The sequence below is a fragment of the Cydia fagiglandana genome, chromosome 25, assembly GCF_963556715.1.
Source record: "Cydia fagiglandana chromosome 25, ilCydFagi1.1, whole genome shotgun sequence".
In the NCBI taxonomy this organism is placed as follows: domain Eukaryota; kingdom Metazoa; phylum Arthropoda; class Insecta; order Lepidoptera; family Tortricidae; genus Cydia; species Cydia fagiglandana.
Genome location: NC_085956.1, coordinates 5,439,623 through 5,467,538, shown reverse-complemented (window position 1 = coordinate 5,467,538; position 27,916 = coordinate 5,439,623). Strand labels below are relative to the sequence as shown.

Below are 27,916 nucleotides of genomic sequence, written 5' to 3'. Positions count from 1 at the left end.
TAGCACACGATGTCCTTCGGCAAACCCTGGCTGTATTAACCTCCAGCATATTAGGTCTAGGTTCATCCTGGACTTTTATACTCACACTCCAGCTTATCTTCTGGTCTCCCGGCTTCCAGCAGTGAGCAATAGTACACCATGGCTTTCAGTGTAACTCTGGTGGTATCAACTTCTAACAGGTTAGGTCCAGGTTTATCCTGGACATTTATACTTACACTCCAGCTTATCCTCAGGTCTCCCGGCTTCCAGCAGGGAGAGATAGCATACAATATCCTTCAACGAGACTCTGGCGGTGTGGACTTCTAGGGTCGACGATCGTCGCATGAGGTGCTTGAAATCTGGAAACATAAAATGGTCACAAGTAGAATGAAGGTAAGAACCGGTAGTTCAGTAAATCAAGGGATCTAAGGGAGGGAGGAGGAAGGGAGGAAACATATGGAAAATATTCAACAAAAAAAACCAACTATACTATTCAAATCCAAGCTATCAAGTGGATTAATTCTCTGGAGTTAGATTTATAATATCTCTGTATCTATAAATATAATGCCATACGATTAAATAATAAATCCTATATTAATGTGCAATCTAGAATAAAAATTGAAATAAAACTTATATTATAATGCAAGATATAGCTAACGGATTCATGTCTAAGGTTCCGATACACTCATTGTTAGGGTTCCGTACCCAAAGGGTAAAAAGGTCCATCTGTCTGTCTGTCCGTCTGTCACCAGGCTGCATCTCATGAACCGTGATAGCTAGACAGTTGAAATTTTCACAGGTGATGTATTTCTGTTGTTGTATTAGCAACAAATACTAAAAAGTACGGAGCCCTAAGTGTGATTCACACTTGTCCGGTTGTTACCTTCGATCTTGGTAGACTGGTTGACCCTCAAGGAGTTGCTGCTCTTTCTGCTGGAGTTCCTGGACATCTGACTGTGGCTGGGGCTGGTCTCCGTACGGCCGAGGCACAGCTCATGCGAGGAGTACGAAGGGTGCGTGGTCACTGTGAACATGGGGTGAACGCTCCCTGAAAATAATGACTACAGTTGTAGTGTACAATTATTTTCCATCGTATTTTCACGGAAACGTACGAACATGTCTTGGTTTTTCAGTCAGTCTCGGTACAATAATTATTAGTGTAATTGTAAATTCTCTGTCCACATACGAAGACTAAAATGTAAGACCTATTGTACTGATGAGCATGATAAGTACCTAACAATGGATTAAATGAATATGAATACAAAGAGTACTGAGGTTGACTGAAGTAGCATGACAAATACGAACGTTTCCGATAAAATACGATGGAAAACAATAATGCACTACATCTGTACACTACAGTGTTAGCGTTACTCGTTGAAGTCAGATACCTAACCATAAATTTTGACTACTTTGATTTTATTAAAAAATTCACACATTATAATAAAAATCGGATAAAGTCGAGATCGTTAGCGTGGAAAAAGGACCGCGAATAATTCCAATTGACCACTAACGAACCAAAAAATATCATTCGTCCATAAATATATTTGAAACGGTTCGTATTTCATAATAAAATTCATTGCGGTTATCATCAACTCGCGTTAAATTCATTTCTCAATATTCCATTGAAATTTTTCGTTCAAAAAGATATATAAAATGCTAAACGCGATTATTTTTATCCTCGCGAATATGAAATGAGTAAAATCACGATTCGGAACCACTGATGCGATTACGAATAAATATCGAATCAAACCGAACGAGTTCTTTGAAATATTTGAATAAGATTTTTTTTTCCAAATCGTTTCAACATCGAAGTATAGAAATGAAGATTTAAATAATTTGTACCTAATCGGTTAGATATTGGTTTATAACACTCTTTTGCGCCTGATTTTTTAAATAGCAATAACTCTAAAAGTGAAAATATGAATAAACCTTTTTCACCACACCATCTCGGAAAGAATTACTTTGCGCTTCAAAAACGAATAGCAAAGTTGCATTTTATCCACATGTGAGGCAAAGTAATCAAATGCAAATTTTGAGTTGTTTTTCTTATGTCTGCTGGTAGAATTGACTTTTAAATGATGATTTTGGATGATAAATATTTAATAACATTAATTTGGATTTGATTTGGTTTGATTTTGTTTGATATTTTACATTTAATATTTGCTTCGGGTTGGTGTGGTGAAAAATTTTGTGTTACACTCGGGGGCAAATTTTGTTTAACCCTTGTGCTTTGAAACCCTCGCAACGCTCAAGATTCCATTTTTCGAACCACTCGCTACGCTCGTGGTTCAATTTTGGAATCTTTCGCTTGCTCGGGTATCAATATTAGCATGAGCGGTTAAACAACAACTTTGCCCCCTTGTAAAACAAATAACTATTTCACTACACAGCACGAAAACGCTTATTTTATTCTTTAAAAACGGATAGCAAAGTTGCACTTTGCTATCATTAATTCATATGTGAGGCAAAATTTAGTAATCAAATGCAAATTTTGAGTTGTTTTCTTGTTTGCTGGTAAAATTGACTTTTAAATGATGATTTTAAATGTTTGATAACATTCATTTGAGTTTGATTTTGTTTGATATTTTACATTTAATATTTATGTCATGTACTCATATTTCAACTCATCATCATTCATCATTCTCTTGCCCTTGTCCCATTCACTTGGTCGGCGCAGCATGTCTTTTTCTTCCACACCTCTCTGTCGCCCGTCATCTCATCATTCACTTGCGTTCGTTTCATATCATCTCTCACACAGTCCATCCGCCTTTTCCTCGGTTTTCCTTTCCTCGTACTTCCCTCCACATTCATTCGTAATACCTTTCTCGTCACATCACTTTCATCCCTCCGCATCACATGCATATTGAGACCATTTTTAGGGTTCCGTACCCAAAGGGTAAAACGGGACCCTATTACTAAGACTTCGCTGTCCGTCCGTCCGTCCGTCCGTCCGTCCGTCTGTCACCAGGCTGTATCTCACGAATGCGTAGACAGTTGAAATTTTCACAGATGATGTATTTCTGTTGCCGCTATAACAACAAATACTAAAAACAGAATAAAATAAAGATTTAAATGGGGCTCCCATACAACAAACGTAATTTTTGACCAAAGTTAAGCAACGTCGGGAGGGGTCAGTACTTGGATGGGTGACCGTTTTCTTTTTGCTTTTTTTTGTTTTTTTTTTGCATTATGGTACGGAACCCTTTGTGCGCGAGTCCGACTCGCACTTGCCCGGTTTTTAATATTGCAATTGCAAAACGGCCCGATTCTAACTTTAAGATACGTCAATTAATAGATCTAGAAACGATATGGATTAGATATGTCAGTGTCAAATGTGACGTTTCTTCAAACAAATACGTCACTTTTGACACTGACACTTCTAATCCATATCGTTTCTAGATCTATTAATTGACGTATCTTAAAGTTCGAATACGGCAGAAAGTCTGAATCAATACAAGCACCGACAGAAAGGGTGGGTGCACCAAGGTTTATCTAAGGGGGAAATCGATTTGTGTAGGCTTTAGATGTACTTATTTTATTCATAGCTCAGAACTCATTAGTGGAATTTCCTTTTGCAGAGTCCTTTTGACTCACAGATTGATTTCGGAAAGGGAAGCCTACCAAATTTTGTTGCATTTTCGTAAGTACCTAATTTTGACTTACAGCGGGTTACTTATTTTGTACCATTTCCCCTTAATTTATTTCTCTTTGATAATAAATAAGGGAAGCTAATCAAATTTTTGATGCGAAGTCGTGAGTTCGAGTTATGCCCGAAGCGGTGAAGCTTTTGATTGCTGAAACTAAAAGCAATCGCTGCTTCGCCGACGAAATTATCAATATTGTTCGTTGTTAGATAAAAACGCTAGTGGACAGAATAGTCCCTTTGGCAGAATTAGCCACATTTACCTTTTTTTTTCATCTGTTGCTTTTAAATTATAGACTATGACGGGACTCACCAGTGCGACTCCGAGATCCCTTGTCGCTGCCATCCACGGAGTCTCCAGAGCCCTTGCCGAGCTGCTGAAGACGTTCCGCTAGCCCATGGATCTTCGAGGCCAGAGTGTGCTTCGTCTGTCAACACATTACTTTTTAATATATATTTCCAAGAAACTTTAAAAATCTGAAGATAACAAGACATCACAACAAACATGGGAGGAGATCTTAATGTCTTGTGTCTTTCTGCTGGGTTGCTATCTTGAATGTCTATTTATTTATTTATTTGAACTTTATTGCACAAAATATATACAACAAATGGCGGACTTAATGCCAAATGGCATTCTCTACCAGTCAACCATAGGGCCAAACAGAGATATCTACAATTGGTGCAGAGAGAGAAATATACCTATTGAGTAAATTAAAAATATATATATTATACATAGATATATTTCCCGGAGACAGAGACAGATGTATTAGGTAACTGTATCTCACTCACTGACCTGATGATCTCCATGCGCAGTGACAGCTGCGCACGCGGCGGCCGAACTGGCGGCGGCCATTTCACGAAGCGCTGGCCGACGGTCGCGCCGGACGAATGACAGGAATAAGTGCCTGAAATAATGCATTTATTTACTACTTACTACTATGAGTCTGACATTAAATACGTCAATTAATACCGGGTGTGGCCTGTAACACGAGCAAATAATTAAAACATAGATTGTACTCCTCAAACGGTGGCAATTTTGTTCAACAACTTTTAAAAATGATGAAGTATTTAGATTCCCTATTTTTCATACAAAATTAATATTGTCTTCAATGGACGCCATCGCCTTGCCATATCATTGTGATTGACGTTGCTTGTCAAGTTGTCACGTCTTAAACATAACAAAATTCGCAATACATTGCATCTTAGAATAACCTTTAAAGTGTATTAAAAATCAAACCACAAGTTATTTTTAAAAGTCGCTGAACTAATGTTGGTCAGTATGAGGAGTACAGTCTACAGTTTAATTTTTTGCTCATGTTACAGGGCACACCCGGTATATCTAGAAACTCTCTCTAAGATGTCTCAGTGTCAAAAGTGACGTTTTTATTTGAAGAAACGTATGTCACATTTGACACTGACATATCTAATCCATATCGTTTATAGATCTATTAATTCAAGTATCTAAAATTTGAATCCGACCGTTAATTTAATTAATTTTTGATTCGTGTGCGTGACACCGCTGTACTGTCCCCAATCTTATATAAGGTGCTAACAAATTAGTCATTCATATTTTAAGAGATAATACATTACATTATAACAATTAACTTAACTGTAATTAAGGAACGTTTGTATATCATTTTTTGTTTTCATTTACCGAACAATAATAAATATTATAATTAATTTTTAAAATAATCACCCGTATTATGTACTTGTCAAGATGTTTAACACTGTCTGTCATGTCACGTCACGTCAAGTTTAAAGAGGTTCTAAGAGAGGTCTTATTAACAGGGTGTTTTAACGTAGCAAATTTGTTTCCTAGTTTTCTCCAAAAAAACAGCAAAACCAATGATGTTTCATACTTAAACGTACTCCGAGAACCGAGTACCATCAGCTGTAAAAATATCAGTGATACATTTGTTAGCACCTTATATTGCCCGTAAGGCCCGTCCTTAGATATTTTTTTTTGCTAGCCTATTACGTTGTCCCACTGCTGGCCAAAGGCCTCCCCCCTTGTCGTCCACGACTCCCGACATAGCGCCTGCTCTGGCCAGTTACAGAGGAAGGCGTCTAGGTTGTCCCGCCATCTCCGTCTATGTCAATGGATTTGATAGAATTACCTGGAGAGTTAAGATGGCTCGTGGAGGATACGCAAGAACCAGGAAATCGAAGATCTAGTGGCCGAGCCCCATATATTTTATTTTATTTTATTTTCTTTATTGGGGAAAAAACAGACATAGGCAGATATATAACACAAAAGAGGACATAGATTTATACATTAGTAGGTGCAACCTACATCCTGAGACAATTCCCACTATGATTTGTAAACCTAGGATATTTAAGTGGCATTGTCATCGGATTGAGGTATAACAGGATAATAGATACTAAACTAACATTGATAGACAGACGATAATAATAATCATTACAGTGCTGACAAGATTACACACATAACATTCATAGTAGGAGAAACTAAAGCCTCAAGACTCCGATGGCTCGGGCACGTGGTCCGTATGGGTGAAGATCGAGCGGTTTGGAGAGCGTACTCAGGCCGTCCGGATGGTCGACGACCGGTTGGGCGTCCTAGGTATCGCTGGTGCGATGAGGTCGTGAAAGATCTGAACGAGCTCGGTGCCGTGGATTGTACGGAAACGGCGCTAGACAGAGAAGCGCGGCGTTCCTTAGTGTCAGAGGCCAAGATCCACTTCGGGTCGCATCGTCACGGCAGTAAGTAAGTAAGTACCTGGAGAGTTCATCAGGAGCCGAGCACTCCAGGAAGTTGTCCAGAAACCAGCGGAACCCTTCGAAGTCGATGTCCTGAAACAAACAGAAAACGCGTTTAGTTACCACCATCATTACCATCCTAAAAACAGGCCAAGAGCGATTCGGACTCGCGCACAAAGGGTTCCGTACCACTACGATAAAAACGGCAAAAAAATCAGGATTATTGTATGGAAGCCACACTTAAATATATTTCGGTAAGTATATGTAAACATGAAAGACTTAGTGCAAGAAAGCATTCTCTACCAGTCAACCATGGGCTAAACCGAAAGATTGAGTTGGTGCAACAACAGTTAGATTAAAATTAATAAAAAGAGTTTAATACGAAACTATCATCAAACATCCTAGAAATTGAGAAAACTGCCTACTTTTAAACAAAAACATCTGATCAAATTAATGTAATTTCAATACGTCGTTTTAAAACGAGAGCGTACATTCAATTCCTTCGTATGACTAATTGACCAGGCGTGTCTCACTCCGCGATTACGTCGCTTTGCTACAGGTAGCTAAAAGTACATTCGTTCGACCCCAATTTTGGGGTTTGCCATAAGCCGCGCGTGGCGCTGTCGCCACCTAGCGGCCATATCTGTCCTGATCGTAACAGACGCGTTTTGTTAGAGAGTGAGTCTTCTGTTACCTAGTACTATTATTTATTCTGTGGTATGACTTGGAATGACTCTTAATATAATGCCGTGATAATGTCAAGGTTTTGCGGAGGTAAAAAAGTCAATCCCTCCTTAATGAATGGGCTCAGGGCCATAACCGCAAAAATCGAAGTTCGCAAATTGCGGGGATTTTTCTCTGTCACTCTAATTACGCCTTCGTTGGAGTAAAAGAGAAAGATCCCCGCAATTTGCGATTTTCGGTTTTCGCGGGAGCCGCTCAGACTCCCTCGTTTTTATCAGAATTAATCAACCCCGACGGGAAGCGTTTATATAGAATCGCCTACTAGTCATTAAATAGGTATATGAAACATAATATGGTGTAGGTATGCAATGTTCTGCCGCCAGAGTGTAGCACTAGCGCCTCTAGTAAACTCATAGAGTAACTTATACATACTGTGCCTTAAACTGTTTTTTGACTAGTTTTCACAGACAATAAAATATGACATTGATGCATCAAGGCGGTTTATTAACAAACCCGAAAAGTATTGTAGTAGTATTGTTAAATAATATGATAGTGAACGATCCATTACCATTTTACTGAATGCGTAAGATTGGTCCTTCTCATGTCACGGGATCACCCTGTATACAATAGTTGCCCGTACCAGTATCGATATTGTAGGTATTTCGCATCAAATCAATACTAATCTCTAGAGAAGTTAGTTTCTAGGTATAAACTAATTTAAATTCAACATAGTTTGATTGCTTTCGCAGTCCCGATGGTATAATAGTTTCAAATAATTTATCTGAACTTAGAAACTGAAATATATATCAATATCATACACCAAATAAAAGTGAAGTTATCAGCTTTTAGACAGTCAAGTGTAAAAATATGGGTGCACAAATCATCTAAAATAGTTTTTGATTGCTTATTTAGGCCCACATGGTGTAGCGCACCGCGCATGTTCGCCGAGGCCCATGCAGACGATTTCCATGCGGTTATGCGAATCGTCTTGATGATGGGTCGGCTTAGGAGCAGTACCAACAGCATTCTGGATGTCATTTCAGAAGGGCCTGAGAATCCTATACTGGCGCATTGGATTCGCCAAGTTTTAGGTTTTTTAAATTTAGAAAATAGTTTAGGCTATAGTTTAAATACATGACATGTACATACCCTAGGTGTAAAAATTAACATTAGTTCCCAAGTTATACTAACAAATATGGATGCAAATCTGAAATAAATATTTTCAATTTCAATTTCAATTTTATGTCCCACTGCTGGGCAAAGGCCTCCCCTTTCTTCCGCCCACTCATTACGGTTTGGTGCATGTTCCCGCCAGTCGCTGCAAAAAGCGTCAAGGTCATCCCGCCATCTCTTTTTAGGGTTCCGTAACCAAAGGGTAAAACGGGACCCTATTACTAAGACTCCGCTGTCCGTCCGTTCGCGCCCATCCGTCCGTCCGTCTGTCACCAGGCTGTATCTCACGAACCGTGATAGCTAGACTGTTGAAATTTTCACAGATGATGTATTTCTGTTGCCGCTATAACAAAAAATACTAAAAACAGAATACAATAAAGATTTAAGTGGGGCTCCCATACAACAAACGTGATTTTTGACCGAAGTTAAGCAACGTCGGGCGAGGCGAGGTCAGTACTTGGATGGGTGACCGTTATTTTTTCCTTTTTTTGCATTATGGTACGGAACCCTTCGTGTGCGAGTCCGACTCGCACTTGTCCGGTTTTTTGGTCTACCTCTGCCCCATCTCAAAAATATGTAAAATTAATTAAGAACATATTTTTGAGTAAGTTGTCTACACCGACTGTCCGACTTTCAATCTGGAGGTCGCGGGTTCAAATCCTGGCTCGTACATTGAGTTTTCAACACTTATGTACGAAATATCATTTGATATGTACCACTAGCTTTTCGGGGAAAGAAAAAACAGCGAGGAAACCTGCATACATCTGCGAAGAAATTCAAAGGTGTATGTGGAGTCCCCAATCCGCATTGGACTAGCGTGGGGACTATAGCCCCAAGCCCTCATGCGCATGAGAAGAGGCCTGTGCCCAGCAGTGGGACGTAGGTACTTATAAAGGCTGAAATTGTTAAATATTATATTAATGAAATTATTGGCTTTAATGAAAATAGTTAACATAAAGTGATCCCCGACCCCGCCTGAAGGTGGAAAGTGTTAAATATAATTTTGTCTCGACTTTCACCTTCTAATTCTCGATTAATTGTGTTACAAAGTTATTGTACAATTATATACGCAGTTGTTTGACTTGGTACAAACGCGGTACCTTAAGGGTAACATTCCATTTCCAACGACAGCTGCACTGCTGTCAATTTTACTATGGAAATTGACAATGACAGCAACGCGTTCAGTACCGGTAGTGCAGCTGCGGTTAGAAATGGAATGTTACCATAATACGTCACAGTTTTTTGATCAATTATGACCCTCGTTCCATTGAGATAAGACCTAACGATTGGTCAGGTAAGTGTGTTGCTGTTAGTATCTACAGCTTACACAGTAGATTAACGAAGAATGTTGAGTGCTACCGTTCGCCAATAAACTGTCACGCAGTTTGGCAAAAAATACGAGTAATATTTTGCTGTGTATTTTTATTGAGTAAATAAACTAAAAATTCAAATAACCTTAGATTGAACTTTCTAAAGTTGGTTATACACTCGACTTCTGTCTGTCAAACTTACTTTAAATAAGAGCTGGGTTCTTGTCGGTGCAGCTTGATGAAGTTGTTCGAATTCAGCCTTTTAGTGTCCTGGCCCCCTTGACAACATGCCAATAGCTAACGCTACGTAGCGAACGAAACGCAACTGTCACTGTTACATAAATATGGAAGAGTGATAGAGAGACAAATTGTTTCGATGGTAAAGTGCAAACGATCGTCACCTTGGCTAGGCCGCCTGTTACGATACGACCGCTACATTATCCTTTACTTGGCTCATATAACACTGCACATTCTTGGCAGTAAAAATGCATACATATCCCTATAAGCTATACGTAGCGCTTGCCATGAAAACTAGGACACGGTCTCTCACTAAGTTGCTAAGACGGTTTTCATATTGGATGCGAATTCGTACACCACTCCGTTGTGCGAGCGGGACATCGCTATATACGGTTATAGTGCTATCACGTCATACACTGGAGAGACGTGCTAATGATAACCGCATAAAGGCCTAGTGCCTTTAATTCCCATTCCCATAAGTCCCATTGAGATGCCAAAATACAAAGCGGGCGTTTTTTCTAAACTCGCAATATTGGTTCTATATTAACTGTGCCAGTTCGAAGTTCGTTGCCTAGCAACGGTCCCCATGGACGCAGACGCCGCCATCTTTGAGGTTATAAATACATCCAGAGTTCTCTTCAAAAGGCATTGGCCGGAATACCTGGGAGTTTTTATGATTTCTAATTGACCGAGCGAAAGCGAAGGTCTTCGTTTCAGCTTCAGCAAAAATTCTTTCACGTGTCCGGATGTTCTCGTCTACAGGTCGCATTTTTCGACAGTTCTTCGTAAAATTTGGTGAGCAAGTTCGAACGTTCGATTTTTGTTTAAAAGCGAAACCTATAAACCTAGAATATATTATGCTGAAGCGATCGACATCAAAATAGAAGTAATTTGTTAAGATTTAGTTATATTAAGGTATTTAAATAAAAGTAAACAAACAATTTGTACATTTTCGGGTAGTTATGCCTAACAATAAATGCTTCACGTTTCATAAGTATGTAGGAAGGCTTAGGTGTGAAAACGGAATACTTAAGCCGATTTAAGTATGACTTACGCTACCCCGTATCCACAGCCGTGTGCAAATCGCTTGTTGCCTCCAGAATCTCGCGAACTAAATTGACAGGTCAATGTGCACAAATGATACCACAGTTTGGCCAGTGCTGTTCATATCGATATTTTCAAAAAAGTTTTAATTCGAGAATATCGCGAGAATTCACCGCTAGGGGCGCTACTGTCAGTTAAAATGTATCTTTAAATAAGTAATTTAAGTTATTTTACAATTGTTACTTGGTATTTCGAAAATTGTGCAATTTAATAGTAATGGAGACAAGGATATTGGATAAACATATAGAAATTAAATAGATATTTATTGATTTTCTTTTATTTGTTAGGAACACTTACAGCTAGAATAACAAGTTAGGTGATAACATAGAAAAGTTAATTTGGCTCAAAATACAAAAAAATTACAAAAATCGACAAAAATCGATGACGTAATTTATGGACAGCCCCATAGAGTCCGACCAAGAAAAGTCTGCAGCGGATTTGATAGCCCACGCAGTACACGTGTTATTTTAAACGTCAAAATTTTATGAAATGATAACGTATAAATAACACTTACGCTGCGTGGGCTGTCAAATCCGCTGCAGACTTTTCTTGGTCCGACTCTAGGATAGAAATTTGTCAGTTTCGCATTCGCTCCTCCTGATTTGATCGGTAACGTCACATCACAATCTTACAATTGAATCAACCACTTTTCTCGTCACATTCATAGAAATCGGTTTTGACCCCTTTATAATTATGACTTGGGTAGTAATTGCAATAACTTACCTACTTATCGATATCATTTTAATCGACATATACTCCTGACTATTTTTTCTTTGCTATTCCTGGTATCATTTTATCTGTCAAACTCATGTCAATTTAGTTCGCGAGTTTCTGGAGGCGACCTGCGGCAAGAATAGCTTTGCGATCCAATGGAAAAAACAGTGCTTTTTCTATGGAGCTCCATTTTGGGAGAAAACGGTTTCTTTCTACTATAGTCTGTATCTTTAGGTATTCAAATAAAAGTAAACAAAATCTACCCTCAAATGATGATGAATAGATGAAAACATTACATAATCAAATGTGACGTTATCTATGAAAAGAGAACTTATTGTCGATGGCGCTTATGCCATTATTAACGATGCTCCGATATAAATACAATGCCGCGCGAGACTGTGCGGCATAAGCGCCATCGACAATAAGGTCCCTTTTCATAGATAAGCCCCAAATAATGTATAGGTTAAAGTCAGGTCGTTCAGATCTATAGGTAGGTGGTTTTCTATTTGATTGGTTAATTAAAAAAGTAGTATTGGTAGTCATAAATGTTATTAATGTCTTATGTCATATATAAGGCAAATAGCTCACCCTATCCGAGCTCTGGTTATAACTACCCGAAAATGTACTAATCATTTGTTTACTTCTATTTAAGTACCTAAAGATACGTCTATAGAAGTATAGAATATAGGTGTAAACGGTAACTAGGTGTTACTTACTGGTTTTAGTGTACCGTAGCGTGTATTAAAGTGTTTGAAATGCCATCTAGTAACTAGATGGTATTTCAAAACTAGATTCTAGTTTATAGAGTCTAACTATTTTAAAATCTATTGAGTCTACAGAATACAATACGATCTAAGAGGATGAAAGTATTTTGATTCAATGTTGTGTGCTCAGAAGCTCTTAGAAAGTTTCATTTGAAAATAGAATCCCATCAAAAACATAAATGTAAAAAAGGAGAGCCAAGTTCAATACAAAAATTATGCTTGGCTGTGGGGTTCGCCGCAAAAAGAATGGAGATCTAAATGAGTGCCAAGTTCTATGCAAAATCCAAATATGTATTTATAGGAACAAAATAACATTATAAACAAGTATTAAACTCTATTTCTTTGCTTTATTGGATACCTATAACAATTGCTGTTATTTAAAAAAAATGCGAGATCTTAAAGCAGGTTAGATTTGACTTGGCCAGTTTTCATTACACCAGTCATTTTATAAAGTTATTCAACATATATATTTTGTAATTCTGATAAAAACTGGCCAAGCCAAATCTAACCTACTTTAAGATCTCACATTTTTTTTAAATAACAGCAATTGTTATAGGTATCCAATAAAGCAAAGAAATAGAGTTTAATACTTGTTTATAATGTTATTTTGTTCCTATAAATACATATTTGGATTTTGCATAGAACTTGGCACTCATTTAGATCTCCATTCTTTTTGCGGCGAACCCCACAGCCAAGCATAATTTTTGTATTGAACTTGGCTCTCCTTTTTTACATTTATGTTTTTGATGGGATATCAATACTTTTTGTAAAGAAAACTAGGTATTGAGATTTAATGTTTTTTCTTGTGTTTCCGCTGCATGTTTTTTAGTTCTGTTCTTTGTAACGTATGCGGAGTGAAATTTGAACAAAGTTGGTATATAGTTGGTATATATAAAATATAAAAACACAAAAATCTAAATAAAAAAGACGTGTCGTCAATGTAAAGTCAATATGTCTGTCAATCAGTTTGGTAAGTCTCATAAAGATTGGGTGTTTAATTTTGTAATTATGGTAAATCAACAAGAACGCCGTCGTCAAACAGTATGTAATTTCTATAGTAGCCATCCCCTATGGCCGAAATCAAAGGTGGTGGAATATTTTGTGCAAATGGGTGAGAGTCGAAGCACTATTTACAATATTCTGGCGTCCTTTGCCTTGAAGAAAACCACTGCTAGAAAGCCTGGTTCTGGAAACTATTCCAGCTTGAGCAAGGTTTCCGAGAGAGCTCGATTAAAGAAAATTACGGCCGGCCGTGTCGCAAAATCTTATAGAGAGCTCGGCAGAAAATTTAAAACTGACGGCAAAACTGTTAAAAAATATCTTAAAGACATTCATCATAAGACAGTCTCTGAAAACCAAGAAATCACTCAGAAAGTACGGCTGCGTAAATTAGTCAAAGAAATATTTTACGCTATAAACAATGTCACTTGCGTTATGGATGACGAGTCATATTTCACGTTAGATGGAAACGAGTGGCAAGGCAATTACTATTTAGAGAACACCAACGGTCCAACCGATGAGAACGTGAAATATGTTGAGCATACAAAATTTCTTAAAAAAGTTTTGCTATGGCTTGCCATCAGTCGACGCGGAATGTCTAAGCCTGTATTCTTTGAGTCAGGTTTAGCTGTGAACGCTGACCGCTACATAGAGCGTTGTTTGCCATTAGTGCGGGATTTCATAAATACGAGTCATAGAGGAGAAAATGTAGTGTTTTGACCAGACTTAGCCTCAAGCCATTATTCCAAAAAAAACCCTTAGCAAAATGGCGCAGTTAAACATCCCATACGTACCGAGAGATCAAATCCACCTAATGTTCCGCAACTTCGCCCTATAGAAGATTTTTGGGCAAATCTAAAGAGGCGAGTATATTGCAATAATTTTCGTCCCAAAAATGTACAGAGTTTGATTCGAAAAATAAAATCGGAGCTGAATAAAGTGCCGACATCTGTGTTTTCGACAGCGATGGACAAAGTACCACAGAACTGCCGTAAAGCATCTCGCATGGGAGTAAACTATTTTATACATTAAGCCTTGATATATACATTATTATAAGAACATAATTATTTTAAAAAAGAATGGTGTTTTTTTTATTTAAAACAATATTGAACTTTGTCCAAATTTCACTCCGCATACGTTATTAATTATGTGGTGCCGCGCGCCGCCAACGACACACCGTTGGCCGGTTGTTTAGCGCGTATTACAGGTTTTTTGTATGGGGACCCCCCTATTTTTTAACTTTTTTTATTTTTTTATTTTTTCCTACGCTTACACACAATTACCGAGCTGGATTCCAAATTTCATCCTTCTAGGTCATCTGGAAGTAGGTTAGGTTTAGATACTATATGTCAGTCACAATAAAAAAGAAATTTGTATGGGGACCCCCCCTTTTTAATAACTTTTTTTTGTTTTTAGATTTTTTCCTACGCTTACACACAATAACCGAGCTGGATTCCAAATTTCATCCTTCTAGGTCATCTGGAAGTAGGTTAGGTTTAGGTACTTATATGTCAGTCACAATAAAAAATGGTTTTTTTGTATGGGGACCCCCCCTATTTTATAACTTTTTTTTATTTTTAGATTTTTTCCTACGCTTTCACACAATAACTGAGCTGGATTCCAAATTTCATCCTTCTAGGTCATCTGGAAGTAGGTTAGGTTTAGGTACTATAAGTCTGTCAGTCAGTCTTAAAATTTACGACTTTTTGACCTTCATATCTTTATAACCGTTTGAGCTAGCTTCATGAAATTTGGGCTTCTAGATGTCCTTATGGATATAATTAAACACACGTAGTTTTATGTGTTTACGTTAAAGATGTTTTGAGTTATAGAAGGGTCAAAAGTGGCACCAAGTGGTTCGTGTAATATTACACTTGGCGCTGGCTAGCCAGTTCCTTTGCTTGAACTTGGCTTGACACGCTGCCGCGTGTCTAGATTCAATAGCGATTGTCCTAGAAATGTAACTGAAGAAAATGATCTTTAGAGAAAAGCAATTTAGTGGAGAATAGATAGATAGATTTATTTATTTTATAATACAGATTACATTATAAATTGCAGGCATGTCAATCTACAATAATTCATATTATGATCGTCAAAAACAAGGATGCCACATTTTTTTTTTTTATTATTCATGGGTTTACTCATGGCCACAGACTAGTCGAGGCGTAGACGTGGCCTACGATGGAGCGAGCTCGCCCAGAAGGTGCCTGTTCACTCTTGATTTGAAGGTTGCCGGGTTATAAGAGCACGGAAATATAGACGCCGGCAAGGAATTCCATTTCTTGGCAGTGCGCATAAGGAAAGTAGAAGCAAAGCGCTTAGTGCGAATTGGCGGAATATCTACCAAGTAAGGATAGAAACCGGCCGTGCGTCTAAAAGTCCGATGGTAGAATGGGGACGGTGGAATGAGCTCGTGTAGCTCTTGGGCACACTCCCCGAAGTGCAACCTGTAGAATACCGACAGGCTGGCGACTTTCCGCCGATGGGCCAAAGTCTGAAGCTTAGCCGTTAGCTTCTTGTCGCCAATCATCCTCCTGGCTCTGCGCTCCACTGAGTCCAAAGCGGCGAGTTGGTATTTAGCTGAGCCATCCCACAGGTGGCTGCAATACTCCATACACGACCGGACTTGAGCTTTGTAAAGTGTTAGAAGCTGTCCAGGTGTGAAGTATCGCTTCACCTTATTTAGGACGCCCAGCTTTCTGGCCGCAGTTTGTGCTTTAGACTCAATGAAGCTGCCGAAGCCGAGGACTGAACTCAGCTCCATGCCGAGGAGTTCCAGGCTGTCGGTAATAGGTACAGATGCACCCCGGAAAGAAGGAGTCAGGTCGAATGGACTCCGTTTAGCGGAAAATAGACACGCCTGCGTTTTGGAGGCATTGAACGTGACCAGATTGTCATCACCCCACTGGGAAACGAGACTAAGGGTCAAGTTCATTCGCTCAACCATGGCCTCTCTCTGTGAACGTATATCCTCCCTGCTGTCCCCTGCACTAGCCAAATATCTCTCAACAACCGTACTGTCATCTGCATAACCTACAATGCTGGGTTGCAGCATGTCGTTAATGTGGAGCAGGAAAAGGGTTGCGGAGAGAACAGACCCCTGAGGAACACCGGCGTCAATGGCCATGAGGTCCGAAGAGCAGCCATCAATAACTACTCTGATCGACCGTTCACTCAAGAAATCAGATAGCCAGCTACAAAAATCAGCAGGGATGCCGTAAGCAGGAAGCTTGCTAAGGAGACTTGCGTGCCAAACCCTGTCAAAGGCCTTCGAGATGTCCAGTGAAACAGCAAGCGCTTCACCGTTCCTCTCGATGGCCTCGCCGCAGTAGTGCGTGACATACGCTAAAAGATCCCCAGTAGACCGACCTATGCGAAAGCCATATTGACGGTCACTGAGCAGATCATTTGCTTCGAGGTATGCCAGCAGTTTGCCGTTAAGTACCCTTTCCATGACTTTACAGAGCATGGAGGTAATGGCGATTGGTCGATAATTGCAGGGATCAGCACGACTACCCTTCTTGGGTACTGGCTGCACGTTTGCAAGCTTCCAGGATTTCGGCACCGTTCTTGTTTGGAGAGAGAGGCGGTACAGGCGTGTCAGTACAGGAGACAACTCAGGCGCACACTGCTTTAGTACACGTGCAGGTATACCGTCTGGTCCATTGGCCTTATTCACGTCAAGATTCAGCAGAGCTCGGCGTACCTCTTTTTGATGAATAGCAATTCTCTGCATAGAGGAACTGCAATGAGGTAGCGTAGGTGGAAGTTTTGAGCCTGCATCTAGACGTGAATTGCTCGCAAACAGAGAAGCAAACAAGTTAGCTTTCTCTGTCGCGGAGTGGGCCAGTGTCCCATCAGGTTTCTGCAGAGGTGGCAATGTGGGTCGGCAGAAGTTGGATTCGACCGCTTTCGACAGGGACCAGAACCGCTTGCTACCAGGAGGGTAGGAGGCGAGTTTGGCCCCTATTCGACTGACGTGGTCGAATCGAGCCTTTCGAAGCACCCGTTTGCAGGACTTGGCAGCTGAGTTAAAGGCTTTTTTCTTCGCGCGAACCCTCTGTGCTCCAGCTTTGGTATCGCGGGCTAGTACCCAAGCCTGGTATGCAGACTGCTTAAGAGCCTCGGCTCGAGCACAGTCCGAATTGTACCATGCTCGGGTCTTGTGATCGAGCGATAGGTCGGAGAACGGAATGAAATATTCCATTCCCTGCCGAATCACATCCGCAACAGCCTCAGCAGAACACGAGGGGTCACCCGAAGAAAAACAGACTGCTGCCAGGGGAAAGACGCAAAGAAATGCCGCATCTCATCCCAGTCCGCTGACTCGTATCGCCATACTCTCCTCGTGCCCCTAGGGCAGAGATCAGGAGGAGAGTGGATCGACACGGATTTCGGACCGAAACCGAGTGCCTGTCTGGATCAGTTGTCAGCAGAAGGTCAAGGCAATTGGGTGTATGGTCAGTAACATCCGGTATCCGCGTCGCAACATTTACCAGCTGGGTAAGGTTTAGGGATACAGCAAATTTGCGCGCTTCCCTCCCAGCGTGGCAAGTATTCTTGTACGGGAACAGCCACTCCTCGTGGTGGGCGTTAAAGTCCCCAAGGAATACGAGTTGAGCCGCGGGGTACCGCTGTTGGGCTTTATTTGCCATCTCAGTAAGGTGGTCAAAGAGCCTAGTTGTCTCCTGGTTTCCGCTGTGCGATCGGTAGACACAGGCATACAGAGTTTTCTCTGAGCCCGAGTCGACCATAATCCACAAAGTGGAAAACCCGGCAGCCTCAAAGCAACGGAGACGCTTGCAGCAAATGTCGTCGCGGACGTACACACAGACCCCAGCACGTGCTCTGAACTTATGTTCCAGTGAGTAGCCTGGGTAGTTGAGGTACGACGCGTCCGCTGGGGTTTTGATTTGCGTCTCCGTCAAAAAGAATAGGTGCGGTTTATCGGTTTCAAGATGGTGGTGGACCGGATCGATATTTGAGTGCAACCCCCTGATGTTGGTGAGGTGCACTTTCAATGGGAGGAAGTGCAGCCGGTGTTTAACCCTATTCTTTTTTCTTTTTGTTTTCATATTTGTGGAGTGTGGGATGGGTGAAAAAATGCCTGTCGAGGTGTTGCGTTTACCAATTGGATCACTTGAGCTAATCCGGACAATGAGGAGCTCACTTGGAGACTGCGGGGACGCCCGAGCCCCCCTGAAATAACCCACCGGGTCCTCCCGTCCAGTCGCCAACTGGCACGGTGGAGCTATTCCAGGATTTTTCGCTAGGTGGCGGGGCAGCCTCTCGCACGTGGCTGTCGTACAATTGGGCCCCCAACTTCCTGCGGTCGGCCACCGGCAAGACCGTGCCTCGGATCCCGCTACCCTCCAGCGAGAGCTGCTCGGCCCGACGTCACTCAAGGATCCAAAAACCGGCATTATGCAACACAACTGACAGCAAATCATCCCCCAAAGGCACTGGTACTCCCGCTCATAGACGAAACGCAGCAAGGCTGCTTGGCGCCTGACTCCGGCGGGAGGGTGGTAGCAAACCAGGCGGCCCCTTGCGGGACCTACCACCGCTGGTTTGGACGTAGTTTAAGGACATACCCGGGTCCAAAAACATAAATATAAACAATGAAATATCCAATTAAACATTACATAGTTACAGAATGATAAGATTTTAAAATAATGTCAAGATAGTAGTATGTATCTCCTGTGGTATTCACTAACATAATACAACGGTTTATCCAACAAAAAATCTCTAAACCGGCGTTTGAATGCTGATCACACAGGGCTCGATTCGGATTTTGAAATAGACATCTATTAGATATCTTCTAGACATCACTAAGATACGATAACGATATGTTTAAGATTTAACCTGTCAAATTTGACATTTGCGCGATTCTGGAGATACTCTTGAACGATTTCCACCTTCGAGCAACACGGAAGGGAGGCGGCATTCGCACTATTTCCCCTCTGCCGAGGTACAAGATTAGCGCGTCAATCTAATCTAGCGCGGGTAATAAAACTAGTTGCACTTGGATTTTTCACTAGACCGAGTCCAGACGCGCGCGTGAACACTGCTGCACAAAAATGCCTATTTGCTCGGTTTTTTGTTATAGAAAGAGGTCGGGGACATCAAATTTACAAAAAGAAAGTGTTACATTTCACATGTAATATTTTTTTTACATATCATACGTTTAATTACATTTAAATACAATTATTATATTTTAGTCTCAAGTAATTGTTGGATTTATCGATTTTTCTCACTCAGTACAAACTGCGGATCGGTCGAGCGACAAATCCGACTTCTAATCTCTCAGAATACAATGACATACTTCAACGAAAATGTGTTAGTGTGCGTGTTGTGACACTAGTCACTCGTCCGTACACAAAAAGAGATCGAGGTTTGCAAGATTTGTCTTTGACGTGTGTCATTTTCTATGTATTTGTGTCGTCATTACAGATTGGATTTTGTATGTAAGTGTGTGAGAAATGCGACTGTGTGCACCTTTCCCCCTGCGAAAAATGGTAGAAAGATTTGTACGGCGAGATATCGCTTGGGCCCCTCCCTTCCGACGTGTCGGAAGCCGGTGTTGCTCGAAGATTTCCACAGGATATGACTTAGAGATCCAATTCACATCTAATAGATATCTTACTCTATCTAACGTAAAAGTGACATTGGTTGCCCAAATTGCGCTGCAAAAGAGAACTAGTTGATATCTAAACTATAACGTATCCAGTACGTGTCGTCTCTACAGTTTATTTCTTACAACGGTCGGAAGTCGTTCATCCGTGAAAAGAAAAGTAGGTACAGTCAGCGATAAAAGATTGAACCAAATAAGACGTTTATGCCAAAAACTTATTAAGTAACGGAACTTAACAGATTGCTTTAGAGTGTAAGCTCCCTTGATCCCTGAAGTTTGCATAATCGCGCAATGCCTCCGGGCTCGGGCCTTGTGAGTTATGTTTAATTTGTCAACTCGCTGGTTAACGGAATTGGGGGTAATCGGAATTAAACTTTCGTGAGACATATTTCTGGATGGGGGTATTCAGGTAATTCAGAAATTTAAAAGAAAAAAAAGAAATGAAGATGTGTGATGCTCTTACGGTAGATGTCGCTAGGCGCCTCCCTAAGGTATATATGTATGAGCAAAGAGAATAGATAGTATAGAGGGCTATTGCCAAAGTAAATTTTGTAGTCACGGTACATTTACTGCCATCTATTGACACACGATTAAAACTTAAAATAAAATTGAAAATGTTTAAATTAATCAAAATATGTTTACGGATAAATTATTTTTAATTTTTATTGTTCCATATTGACCCATGTTCTTTCACTGATACTCGTATGTGTTAAAATTGTTAAATATCAAACGGTGTCGTCCACGCCATCTATCCGAAAATAGGCCAAAGGTGTATGCGCCATCTATTCGAAAATGACTTTTTCTTGATTTCCGAGGCACATTTTTTTCTTAGACTTTATTTTTATACGGAGTTACTTATATATATATCTCTAATATGAGTAATAATAGTCGCTATTTATTTATTATATAATTTATTTATATGAAGTGTTCATTCAGTATTCAGTCGCTAACTCCATTATTTCAAATTCCATTTTATTTTTAAATATAAGAAATTATGCTTTAAGTGATAAAAACATAGACAGAAATAAATAAACAATAAAACTTAAATACCTACAGATAAAAAATCTGGTCCAGATCGTCGGCAACGGGCAAGTTACTCAGAAGGCTGGCCGTATTACCCTGCTGTATGGCGATACTAATTCGCTGGGCAAAATAGTGGCCAGCCCTCTGGTCACCAGAAGCCTCTATTAAGGTGGCCACTGACGAGCCTTCCAACAGTCCAAATAGCGTGGCTGCAATCCAAAATCGGTCCGTGAATGTCAAAAACGTACAATGTTTAATATTGGGATGCGCCGTCCATTTGGATGAATCCATTCCCAACAAACAATTAAGCGACACTTAGCACTTATTTTATCACCTAAAGACATAGAACGGCTGTAGAATAGCTACATATTCTAAGCTTACAGGCTCTGGTGACATCAAGGTCTTTAAGAGGTCCATGTATAGCTTTAAGATCCACAGTAGCCGTTTTGGCCGCTATAATGCATCTTAAGCAGCTAGTGTTATAGCTCAAAGTGAATTCTACCACCTTAATGTCTAGATGAGTAATAAGCAGCTGCAATTTTCACTTAAGGTTCTAAACAGGCGATAAAAAGTCTTTTATAGCTCCCTGTATCATAATCGCTACTTAACTCTCTTGTATCACTTACAGTCGAAAAGAGAAGTTATCAGTCACCATTATCGATCATGTAGTCGCAGACGAGCGTTATTCAATACCTTAGTACATATTTTACTGTTATTAGAGTCTTACTTAGAACCTAAGCCTATAGCGCCATGTTAAGATGACCGATGAATCAAAAAGCAAAACCAAAACTATTAATTAGAACGTAAATACTTCATAAAAATCGATACTTTTACTCAATATTGACCTAATGTTAGTATTGTTATATTTAAAACCGGACTTCACGTATATTGAGTAATTTTTCGAAAATTAAATACGGTGGACCACAAATAAAAAAATATTATATTCAGATAAATATGCAAAGGATCAGAGGCCCATTAAAATTTTGTTAGTAATACATATAGTTTTTGACAGTGTAATTAATTTCGCCATCATAAATCCGCAGATAACTCCTGCATCAGTGAACTAAAATAATTATTTGCTTTTAATTATCCGCCATTACATTTCACTTCAAGCTGTCACAGAGCAAGCTTACGAATAATAATACAAAATGGAAACATCTGCTACCAAAGCAGATAGGGTTAAGGAAATAATGTGCAATTACGTTCTTGAGTGTTACAAATATTGACTTAAAATGCTAATATACCATCTAAAGCTGAAAGTATCATCTATATGGCCCTACACTACTACTCAAATAGTTAATATTCGCTTATTTGGCACCCTTTTAAATCCTAAGTACATAATCAACGCTATTACAACACTACTTTAGCGCTCTTCTACTACAACAGTTTGTAGTCACCTATATGCAACCCATCTAGCTCCTAAAGAATTAATTAACACTATTGTAGCTCCACTATAACGCTCTTATGTCTCTTTTTTTATCCGCTAACCCTACTGTAGCACTGTTATAAATCTTATGGTGATAAAATTTGTGCCCAATCCGGGGTTAAAACGGGGTTATAGCCGGCTATAACTCCTATTTTTAGAGTACTAACAACACCTAAAGAGTAAATAGGCGCTTATATAAATCTCTTCTAACCCTTAAATTTAGCGCCTAATGTTAGTTGGGTTGTAACGGCATCCGTTTGGAAGGCTCTTCAGTGGCCTGCTTTAGATTAGGCGCGCCGACAAGTCTTTGTACAGTCGACGCGTACCTGGCCCTAGGAAATTACCTGATCACATTACATTGTAAATCGAGACTGACCTGACTGACTGCCTCATACTGCCGTATTCGAACTTCAAGATATTCACAAGAGACAACACGTACTAGATCCATTCTAGATACGTTATAGTTTAGATATCAACTAGTTCTCTTTTGCAGCGCCATTCGGGCAACCAAGGTCAATTTTACGTTAGATAGAGTAAGATATCTATTAGATGTGAATTGGATCTCTAAGTCATATCCTGTGGAAATCGTTCAAGAGTATCTCCAGAATCGCGCAAATGTCAAATTTGACAGGTTAGATATTAAACATATCGTTATCGTATCTTGGTGATGTCTAAAAGATATCTAATATATATCTATTTCAAAATCCGAATCGGGCCCATAATGTCTTGAGTTGAAATCTCTCGGTGTTTCCATTTCTCATGTCATAAAGAAAATTCTTAAATTGAAACGATTTAAAAGCAGCCTTCGTTCCAGCCATCGTTTAGACCCCGCATGTTGAAATGACATTTGACTATAAAGGTCACTTGAATGTCATTTTGTCTCACTCAGTGAGCTAAATCGCACTTTGCTCACTGTTTTTAAGAAGCAAAGTACCCTTGTTCGAGCTGCTGAGGTGGAAAGAAAATATTGACATGTAATTTAATTTTTTTTTATCAATAAATGATCTATCTATCTATCATGCATTTATAATTGTCTAAATACTTATAGTAGAGTTAGACTAAGGTAAGTCTGCAATCACAGTGCAAGTTAGTGTTATTCATCATCATCATTTCAGCCTATATACGTCCCACTGCTGAGCACAGGCCTCCTCTCATGCGCGAGAGGGCTTGGGCTATATAGTCCTCACGCTAGCCCACTGCAGTGTTATTATAAACGTCAAACTTCTATGAAATTATCACGTATAAATAACACTTACATTGCGTGTGCTGTCAAAATCGTTGCAGACTTCTCTTGGCTTGGTCTAACTCTAAATATCTTTTGATCGGGTCTATATTAATTCGCATAACCTAAAACTCCTAATTCAAATTGGTATAACATAGATTACGCATAACTTTTAAATCGCAGAACATTATTTCGCATAACTGAGTACGCATAATGTTAATGCGCATAACGTATATTGTCATAACGATGACTTAGGATAAACGTAATAAGCATAACGTTACTTTGCATAATTATTAAATGGTATAAATATAAAAGGAAGAAAACAGATTGTTAAGTCACCAAAAAGCGGTATATTTCAATTAAAATTTAGTCTGGATGGTTTTTACCATCCTACCGATTTATAGGTATAGGTTATATTTACCAGCTAGAGGTACTGACACATGTAATTTTGATTGTATATATTATTATATTTATTTAATAAAATGTTAGGCGTATTGAGGGGCACCCCTTTTGATCCCTAACTCCCTAAGGTTTGCTTGCGTTTCCTGATAACCCCGAGAGTTGTGTTTAACTTGACAAACCACACACAGGAAATTTGGGCTTAACCATAGAGAAAGAATGGTAACTCCATACATCAGTACGGCTACCACTAGTTTTGACATTGACATTAGAGATGCACCGGGTATTCGGCCTATTCGGCCATTATTTAGACATCCGGCCCGATATCGGATAGTGACCTACAGTACCGGATAGTAACATTACTTGATTTCGGAGTAAACAAAATTGGAATAAGAAACATTCACGGTTATAATCGTACTCGTTTATTATTTTAAAACAATTTAAACATACCACTCACTTGCACGCGCACTCGTTTCAAACCTAGAAATGAAGTCCGCGCGAACGTTCACTGTGAAACAGGTCAAAACCTGCATAATGCGCACCTGCAAAACCGAAATGTAGGTATAGTTCCACCGGCCGAATATTCGGCGACCGGATACCGGATATTCGGCCGATGGTCAGGCATCTCTAATTGACATTTTTCAGGTTTTCTGAATCGGAATTTATCAGTACTACTAGTTGACAATAGATGTCGCGACGAACAAAAACTCTAATGCTCAAAAATTTTCAGCTAATATAACCGGATTAACTCCATTTTCAACTCCTTCTGCTTTTAATATTAGTTGTAGATTGTTTTAGAAGTACATTTTTCACTAACACTTGTGACATTTGGTGTCATGTAGCGGTGCTGATAGTTCCACTACTTGACGTTAGATCTGCCCTCCTAAGCTAAAAGCGGTATTTGCATTAAGTTTCCATTGAAAGTACGTCCTTTTAGCTTAGGAGGGCAGAGATGTCGACTACGAAATAACTCGGGTTTTGGCAAGAAAACTGATGTATGGAGTTTCCACTCTTTCTTTACTTGTTTCTCTATGGACACAACTTAATTGAGATCACACAGGAATCAAATGGTAAGCAGTCAAATATGGAAATAACCTTTAACCTTTTACCCGCTTAACGCCGCTTAATCAAAAAAATATTATTAGAAATGGCCTGTTAAGCAGGCCACTGACGAGCCTTCCAAATGGATGCCGTTACAATGGATTCATCCAAATGGACGGCATCCTAATATTAAACATTGTACGTTTTTGACATTCACGGACCGATTTTGGATTGCAGCCACGCTATTTGGACTGTTGGAATGCTCGTCAGTGGCCACCTTTACACCATCGACGAATTTTTCGATAAAGTGTCATCGATCCACGCACAAAATGTAAATATGTAAATTGTAAAGTCCATGTTTGCACTTGCAGTAGGTATTTTAGTGAGAAATTTAATTTTGGCATTTTTTGTCGCGATGAAATATTGTTCTAATACACATTGTATGTACTTTGATTTTTAATTTACGAGTATAATTAATGAATTATGATTGACATTTGTATTCTTGACGTGTAATTAATTATCTTTATCAATAAATATATGAATGAATAATATGAATATGAATACACCATCCTACTAACCCGTGGTTAACCGGTTAAACCTGGAGTTCTTCTTCTTCCTCGCGTTATCCCGGAATTTCGCCACGGCTCATGGGAGCCTGGGGTCCGCTTGACAACTAATCCCATGATTTGACGTAGGCACTAGTTTTTACGAAAGCGACTGCCATCTGACCTTCCAACCCAGAGGGGAAACTAGGCCTTATTGGGATTAGTCCGGTTAAACCTGGGGTTACCAGTACGATTTGATACTGGATAACGGTTTAACCGGTTAACCCCGGGTTAGTGGGACGGTGCAAATAACCCTTAGAATTTTTCATCGACTGTGCTCGTGTCACCGTCGGTACGAAGTTACGCAGCGTAAGGTGGTGGTACTGGTGCTCGACGCGGTCCCAGTACGTGTCATCTTGAAACTTAAGTCATTGTCAATAGAGGTGACAGCAAGGTGTCATCTATTGGGCATTAGCATATCGAGCACTAGTACGTTTACCTTATTACGAAGGCGAACAACGCGCCTCCGTTGGTTATATCCTCTAAGCGAACAACACGCGAACGCGAAGCGAAGCGATGCGGCGCGGAGCGAATCAATCCTTTGATACCTATAGAAGTGCCCTACGTGGCCATTTTCGTTGCGAACGCGAACGCCTTGGGCCCGCCGCGCCGCGCCGCGTCGCGTTCGCGAGTTGTTCGCTTACGGAAGACGCAGCGTTACACGAAGTTTTGTCTTATTTATGATGGCTCTTCTACATGATGGGCCAGCACCGGCCACTTCAAGGGACGCAGACATGCGGTAGAATAAGATAGCAATATTACTTGCTCACTCTAACGCAGCGTCCCTTGGAGTGGCTGGCGTTGGCCCATCGTGTAGAGGAGCCATCAGACCGCGGCGAAATAAGCTGGATGTTGTATATCTTGTATGTCAGAGTGTGCCGTTTTCTAAAGGAAAAGTGCGTTTTAAAAATCGCTAAAGACTCGTTCCCAAAAAGTAGCACTGGAATTTTTTTTTGACGTGATATCGTCTTATGAATCTGTGAACACCGTAGTATGCACGAAAAAGTGTCACGTTGTGAACCTGTGCCTCTACCATCAGTTGGCAGAGTATTTTTCACTTACACTCGGTGAATAAACGTGCCGTGAGTCACGTTTTACGTTTCTTTACGGTCTTATGTACCTAACTTCACTCCACTCCAAACGATGCTGTCCCTTACTAAGTATACTAAAAAACAGAGCAAGAGTTATATCGGAGTTTTATACAGCGCCTCTAGGATTCACCTAAAGAACTAAATAACAAAATTGACACATTCTCACGTCTACGTAATTTACTATCTATGCATCTCGCTCTCGCATATTAGTGCAAATGAGATGCACAGAAAGTAATGTTACATATACTGATGGTAGCCGTGAATATGGAGGGTAGAGGTAAGGAGAATCCTTTATGACTTTATGAGAAAACTCCTTTATGGGAGAATATTTGCAAAAACTGGGCACGCTGTCAGCTATTATAATTTTTCTAAATCTCTCCAGAGTAGCCAAAAAAAGAAAACCCATAAACCTAGTTTTTCATTGTATCAATACCGTACTAAAAATCATGGGGAATGGAAGATACTCGTATTTACAAGTGGAAAAACGTTTTCTCTTTTTGTATGGACGATTACGTAGTATACTTCCCTCTTAAGGTTTTTGACGGACACTTTTTCATTATTAATTACATGGAGATTGTATTCCTTACCTCTACATCCACTAAGAGCATTTAGAAGGGAGATGTCATCGCTGTCATTTTCTTTACAAAACAGTCTGCCGATTTTTGCGGGGGAGGGGACGTCAAATGTATTGCTATTTCTACATGATTTGTACGTAACGTACAAATAGCCATGTCAGTCCATACAAAAGTTTGCACAATTGTGCAAGTTTTTCGGCAGAGGGGTAAGTAATAATGTCAGGAAAAAAATAAAGAGTATACCTACGAGACTACTACGACTATGATATTTGATTTATTCGGTTGTCAATATAAAACAAATGTAGGTGTTCTTTCTTCTCGTATGAGACGCCATTACTATGTAATCTTGCTTGAGATTAATAAACATTACCAATATGGTGTTAAAACAAGCTTTTCTTTCCTGCTTGGAACCCTAATCCTAAATCCTAACAGTAAGCACTCAATGGCCACTCCAGTTATTAAATGCTCTAAGACCAGTTTTGTCACTTTGTTACTGACTCAACCTTCATTCTACAATTTTTTAAAGATTTGACGTTGCCATAGTTACGAAAATAATAAACATCAATGTTAGTAAA

General features: G+C 39.8%; 1 protein-coding gene and 1 long non-coding RNA gene across 2 annotated transcripts in view; both read right to left on the bottom strand.

The window, feature by feature from the left end:
• Nucleotides 1-27,916, bottom strand: part of LOC134677178 (uncharacterized) — a 281,564-nt gene that overhangs the window by 26,566 nt on the left and 227,082 nt on the right. The gene's annotated exons all lie outside the window — the stretch shown is intronic.
• LOC134677133 (diacylglycerol kinase 1) overlaps nucleotides 1-27,916 on the bottom strand; it is a 273,583-nt gene that overhangs the window by 20,367 nt on the left and 225,300 nt on the right. Inside the window, exons 4-8 of the mRNA XM_063535592.1 lie at nucleotides 6,360-6,433; nucleotides 4,416-4,527; nucleotides 3,936-4,050; nucleotides 863-1,027; nucleotides 216-338 (exon numbers count right to left, since the gene is read on the bottom strand). Of these exons, the coding sequence (XP_063391662.1) occupies nucleotides 216-338; nucleotides 863-1,027; nucleotides 3,936-4,050; nucleotides 4,416-4,527; nucleotides 6,360-6,433 (589 nt within the window). The remainder of the gene's footprint in view (nucleotides 1-215; nucleotides 339-862; nucleotides 1,028-3,935; nucleotides 4,051-4,415; nucleotides 4,528-6,359; nucleotides 6,434-27,916) is intronic.